The sequence below is a fragment of the Cyrtonyx montezumae genome, unplaced genomic scaffold, assembly GCF_038088225.1.
Source record: "Cyrtonyx montezumae isolate F1298 unplaced genomic scaffold, pur_monq_1.0 scaffold_13, whole genome shotgun sequence".
NCBI classification, from domain to species: Eukaryota; Metazoa; Chordata; class Aves; order Galliformes; family Odontophoridae; genus Cyrtonyx; species Cyrtonyx montezumae.
In genome coordinates, this window is record NW_027071859.1 from 22,567,442 (window position 1) to 22,574,130 (window position 6,689).

General features: G+C 35.8%; 1 protein-coding gene across 2 annotated transcripts in view; it reads left to right on the forward strand.

The window, feature by feature from the left end:
* FAM83B (family with sequence similarity 83 member B) overlaps window positions 1-6,482 on the forward strand; it is a 47,976-nt gene extending 41,494 nt beyond the window's left edge. For both annotated transcript variants that reach the window (XM_065730804.1, XM_065730806.1), the window contains exons 4-5: window positions 1,133-1,257; window positions 3,216-6,482. In XM_065730804.1, coding sequence (XP_065586876.1) covers window positions 1,133-1,257; window positions 3,216-5,571 — 2,481 coding nt within the window. In that variant the 3' untranslated portion in view covers window positions 5,572-6,482. The remainder of the gene's footprint in view (window positions 1-1,132; window positions 1,258-3,215) is intronic.
* Window positions 6,483-6,689: the final 207 nt, after the last annotated feature.

The following is a 6,689-nucleotide window of genomic DNA, read 5'->3' on the forward strand; positions in this document are numbered from 1 at the left end:
TGCACATTAATGTTGGTAAAACACATTCTGCAAGGCTAGAAACCAAAATAAATATTGTGGTCATTCACAAATATATTCTAATCTTTACTTTGTCGTTTGAAGTACTTTATATCCAACAGCCACATGAGTAGATGCTGTAGTCTGTCTTGCATTGAATATGAATTTCATTTTTCTTGTATAAAAATTTCATTTTTCTTATATATAAAAACACATAAAAACATAATAAGAATTTCATTTTTCTTATATATAAAAACACCCTTTTTTTTGTAAAAATTTCTGATAAATGTGTTGGCTTGTTGTTTGTTGTTGTTGGTGGTGGTTGGTTGGTATTTTGCTGTATCCACAGCAAAATATTCTGAATTATTAGTACAGTCCTAAAGATTTTGTTTAGAATTGTTTTATTTCTAGGAGCTTACTGAGGCAGGTTTGTTCACAGTTTGGGAGAAAAGGTGACCACATTTCCATTTTCCACCATAGAGGATTTCTCCAGGAGAATTTACTGAGTTTGCATGACTAAAATGTAAAACTTATGGATAAGGACTGGAATTCAAACTGCTTTGAAGTTCATGCTACATTTTCATGCTGTCATAGCATCTCTGGATTTAGGAATGCAATTGATTCCCTGATGAAAAATCAGTTGAGAAAACTTAGTAATGATACAACTGCAAGGCATTCTGGGTTCAGGTGGTAGACCATTTGATAGACCATAACAGAGCGGGATGTCTATGTTTATAGATAGAGCAGTTTTGTTCAATTAACATAAGTGATTACTGATGCTTTAACTACCTGAGATTTTTGGAAATCAGATGCTAAAAATATGCATTTTCAGTACAAAATCTCCTTCTCTTGTCAAAGACTTACTGTGCCAGAACCTAATTTTTGAGTGAGAATTCTGTGGAAAATGGGGAAATGCATTTTTCCACAGCCTAGGAAACCTCATCATTTTTCAAGGCAAAGGAATGACCTCCCATTTTGCCTCTGCAGGGGACAGGTTTGATTGGAGTTTACTGTCTTGCTGAGCTTACTGATATGCAATAATGTAACTCTTCTACTGTACCTCTGATTTCAAAGCCCTGGATGCTAAGAGTCAAACTTAGTGTATCAATTGAAGTATTTCAATTATCTTTTTCAGAACATGAGGGTACGAACAGTGAAGGGACAAGATTACTACTCTAAAACAGGAGCAAAATTCCATGGAAAAATGGAGCAAAAATTTCTTCTGGTTGACTGCAAGAAAGTTATATATGGTTCTTACAGGTAAGATCTGTCACTGAGGTGCTCATAGATTACTTGTCATCTGAGTACTTCACTTACTGAAAAATATTTTTTTCCATTTCTAAAAATTCTTCAAGGAATCTTCTGGGGTAACTTTGATTATCTTTACTGTAGTTTGACAAGTTCTCATGGGCACTTACTGGAAGCTAATATAATGAACATATATTTTGCTTTTTCTGAAGATTTGATGAAAGAAGAGAAGAATTCAGATTTATTTTCTATTAAGTTATTCTTGCTTAATATTCACTGCAGAAAAGGCTTTCAAAAATTATAAGCTCTTTTGGATACTTTTTCCTTGTGGTAATATTCTAAAGTTAAAATTATAGAAATGCTCTGTGGTACTCTCTATTATATCATGGTCAAATTCAGTATTGTCCAAGATAAGTTGACATAGTTGCTCTTTATGACTGGATATGTTTAATTATTCTACTTTCAATTTGAATTCTAATATATGTGTGCAAAGCATAAGTGAGAAGAATTTACAGCTTTGCAGAGTAAAGCTGTAAAAATTTTATCTCACAGATGATTTTTCTTATCATCATGGTTCACTTCTCTCTTTTGGCCTGCTGAAGTAATTTCTGCCAGCCTAGTGCCTCGGTGCCAGATACAAAGCCACTGATGTTTATATATTTCCACTACGGTAAACTTTTGAAAATCTGTCTCTTTATTTCCTCTGAGACTCAAGCAGCCTCTAATTTTGATTGATATGTGTAAATGGTAGTGAGATAAGTCACAAGTTCATAAATGAGTCAGTAAAAGGGAGTACAGAGAAAGTCTGCCTGCCTTGACATTAGAATCTTTGAGAATGTGATAGGTTTACTCATTTCATTTTGAAAAATAACATGGCTTTAAGACCTAGCACAGAGGCTGGAATCACCAATTTCTGTAGAAATTAAGCTTTCTTTGAAAAAGAATTCAGTGATTTATAGCAGGAAAGATGAGTATTTCTGAATTCTTGCTCTCTGAACTCAGTTTATTTACAAACATTACAAAATATACTCTTTAGTAGTTTCTTATTTTAAAGAAAAAAAATATGCATCATGATTTTGTTTAAGCTCATCACACTACTCCCCCCCAAATTCAAAACTAGCAAACAAAATTAAACCAGCAAGCTACTTAGGTGAATGCAACAAACCATTTCCTCACAATCAGGAGATGCAAGTAGAACAAGTTTATTGTTTTACCTTGTTTTTCCAAATGTTTTTGGCTTTAAATTAGGATCATAGGACAGCTTTTTTAGTTGTTGCAATCTATGAATGGCATGCTTTCAACACCATGACATTAGTCTTTTTGAAACATCCTTAATCTAGTTGTTCATGTATTTTATCTCATATTGTAGTTATAAAGTAGCTATAGTTAAGTTAGCTTTAAGCATGGTTCAGCTTTTCATCAGGGTATTGTACATTTCATTTAATTGGAATGCTAATATCCAATCTCATGTGCATGCTAGAACATGAAACTTTTTGACAATTTTGAGGTGTATCTTTTTGAGAAGATGTTTAGAATAAAGTTTATTCAGAACTGTGGAAACAGTTCCATGTAGTATTTCAGATGCACTTTTTTCAACACATAACCATACATCAGTGTTCTCTGACTCAGGAGAGGATCCAGTCAGTTCTGGCTTAGTTTTCGCTGAGGCAATTTTGCACCATTAAGAATTTCTCTTCCAGTGTTCCCCACTTGTGAATACTTTTTGCAATATCCATTGTTTGTAAGAGTGATTAAGTAGTTATTTCTGCTCCCACAGAAAGCAGTGGAAGCCTCCCAGTGAGTTCAACTTGTATTAGATTAGATCTTCCCAAAGCAAATTATATGAATCCTGCTCCCAAATTTATTTATTAAATCCAGGTTTTTTTGGATGTTTGTTATTTTTTTCAAGGACCAGTGAAATATATTAGTTCAAAAGAACTGTTCCTAATGGTCATTTGCTCTTCTTTCAGCTTTATGTGGTCTTTTGAAAAAACCAACCTCAGTATGGTTCAAGTTATAACAGGACAGCTGGTTGAATCCTTTGATGAAGAGTTCAGGACACTGTACGCCCGTTCTTCTATTCCTAGTTCATTTGCCCCAGAATTAGTACGAGTAAACAGCCGCAGGACACTCTGGGATAATGACACATACCAACACTCAGTGTCTTCCTTAGCTTCAGTTTCTAGCCAAAGAAACCTTTTTGGTAGACAAGACAAGATTCACAAGTTAGATCCTGTTTATTTGAAAACTCGTGGACGATTTGCAGTAAATGAAATAGATAAATTTGGCTTGAGAAATCAATCCTTTAACAAACAACCATTTCATCCAAGTTTTAACATGCAAAATCCAATCCAGCAGTATCAACCTAGTGAAAAAAATGAGCACTGGAAGAGACATAGTTATGCTGGGGAGAAGCCTGAAAGGACACCTTACCTATTGCTCAACAGAGCTATTAATAGAACCAATAATCCATCGAATACTTGGAAAATGCCATCTGATAGCCTTAGTATTGTATCTTCGTTACGGGGAGGATATGCAAATAACTACAATACACCCCAACAAAGTTTTGCTGATCAATTTTCACGACCAAAGGTAAATCTTGCAGAAAGAAATTCAATTGTACGGAGGTCTTTTAATGGGACAGATAATCAAATCCGCCACCTGCAGCAAAGGATGCCAACGCTTGAACACACAACAAAATCATTCCTGCGTAACTGGCGAATTAAGTCATACTTAAATGACCAATCTGATTATCCAGTAGAGTCTAATGGATCAGCCTTGGGTGACAGATATGATAGCTATGACACAACTGAAAATATCAAAGCTCATGCCCTGTACTCCCATTCTCGCTTACGATCATCATTAGTGTTTCAGCCAACTTTACCTGAACAACAGGAGGTAAGCAGCTGTGCAAGTTCTTCAAATTCAACTATAATTGGGTCAGAGGGAAGTGCAACACCTAAAGGGACATCTAATCACACACCAAGTTTGGAAAATGGAACGGATAATACTTCAGAAGAGCTTAGTACAAATGACTCACCTAAATCAGAGGCACCCAAAAACCACGAAATTCAAATGGAAGAAAACAGAAAGCCTATTGTAAATTCAGATGCAGTAGGGGATCCATCTGTGTATTTATACACAACGCTCTGTTCAGGCAAACATGCAGAAAACATGAAAAATCTTCAAAATGAAAATATACTTAAAAGGAGAAGTTTTCCCATGTTTAACTCAAAGTCTGTATTAGACCCTCATGCTGATAAACACACGTCCAGTTATGTTTACAGCACATTGACTAGGCATAGGCTTAAGCAGCCAGTTAGTCCAAAACTTCCAGAAGATACACTAAAGAGCTCTAAAAGTTTGCACAGCATGGCCAACCACTTGCCACAGGAGGAAAAGAATCTCAAAGGAGAGCTGAAGAGCCCAGCTGCTACCAAGGCAATCTCTATGGCTGTTCTTGCTGAAGCTATCAAAGAGGAATCTAGTAAGGACTGCCCATCAAAGAAAGAAAGTAAGAATTCTCCAAATTTTCTAAAGAAAGGATCTCAAAAATTGCGGTCGCTTCTTAATCTCACACCAGACAAGAAGGAAATCTTGTCAAAAAACAAAGGTCCCGCTTTTTACAGAATGTGTAGCAGTTCTGACACTTTGGTTTCTGAAGAAGAGAATCAAAAACCAAAGATCTCTGAAAACAAGACAGATTCTTCCCCAAGGAGAAAGAGAAACACATCAAATTCACAAGGTAGCTTGAACAGAAGTAAAGAAGATGTCACTTCAAGCCCGTCAAAGTCTCCAAAGTCTCCAAAGTCACCGAAGCCTCAAAAACCTCCATCTGATGAAAGCAATAAGAAGTGTCCTGTTTTGTGCCCTCTTGAAACTAAGTTCATAGAAACTGCAGGAGATGCATCTACCCCAAGATTTAATACAGAACAGATTCAGTATCAAGATGTAAAGGAAATTACCACAAATACTGCTCCTGAAAGTGCCCCTGTTTGTGCTCTACAAAGAGCAACTTCAGTGACACCACAACTGGCAAGCTCAAAACATCAAGAGGATCTCAGATCTCGTTCTAGTGAAAGACGTGTTTATAGTCGCTTTGAGCCATTCTATAAGATGGAAACTGCTAGTCAACTTGCGGGAAATACACTAAATAGCAGTTCGCATCTCTCAGATATGAAAAGCAAGACCTTAGGGAATAACTATGGCAGGGGTAATCACCTGGTCAGCTACAACTCAACTACTTATCATCCGTTTCAGCCTAATGAAAACAAACTAAGAGGATTTATGCAGAAGTTTGGGAACTTCCTACACAAAAACAAGTAAAACTGCTGCTAATGCTGCTGAAATACGGCAAGAGAACAAAGCTGTACATTCTTAACTGGACAAGTGTGATGAGCAACTTTGGCAGAACAAGTTTCTTCAGGATCTAGGACATTTGAATAGATGTACATATTTTTACATAATTATCCTAGAATTATTATACTTCAGTCTTTACAGAAATTCTGAGTCCAGAAAACGTCCCAAGGGAGTTGTTTATAGTGTTTATATTGTAAGATTACTTTTATACATTTTCTTTGTGAAGAAAGTATGCGCTGGCATATTGTAAGAATGCCTGTGGGGGGAAAAGAAATATGGAGAGTGTTTTTAAACTTCAAGTAATACAGTTTCCAAAGATTTTCCCTTTAAAAATAGGATAGCACTAGAAATAGTGGCTTGCATCTTTTCAGCGTTCATGTATGTTTTCAAATGGTAAACACAGATGTTATTGCATTGCATGTTACTTATCCTCAAACTGCTTTTTAAACTCTGTTTCAGATTCTGTCTTGGTAATAATTTACCCCCTGGCATCTTATTGAGCTGTTTAGGCAGCAGATGGATCTTACTTCATTGAATTTTCCATTTAACATGTTATTTTGTGAACTATTTGGCACACATCTTAAAGTGACCTTAATCCGAGCTTTCACAGACTTGTTTACATGGCTAAAATAATGTGAATGTAGGATGAATGCTAAACAAACAAACAAACAAAAAATGTTTATAAAACATGGTGCCTTCAAAAGAACTTATAACTGGTTTAAATTTCAATGAATTAATGACTTTTGTATAACATGCCAGTATTCTCTAATGTATTCTAAAAATAATTTTTTGTTGGATTTTTCTATTGTTTCCATGAAAAAAAAATGGTTTTCCACTTCTCAGGTAAGTCTTTGAGATTCACATTGAACAGACTGTTGGAAGTGCAACTCTGCCTCTTAATAACCTATTTTTTGATAGTGAGATTGTAAGTGCTGAGACCAGGCATGTGAGGGAGGCTGTAAGCTCCACACTGCAATGCTTGAATATTCCATGCCCTGTTGCTTTTTGTCAGGAGGAGCATCAGAATGCCAGGAGCAATTAGACATCTAGAAATGAGACTGATGAAAGCTACCACATTAAGCAGT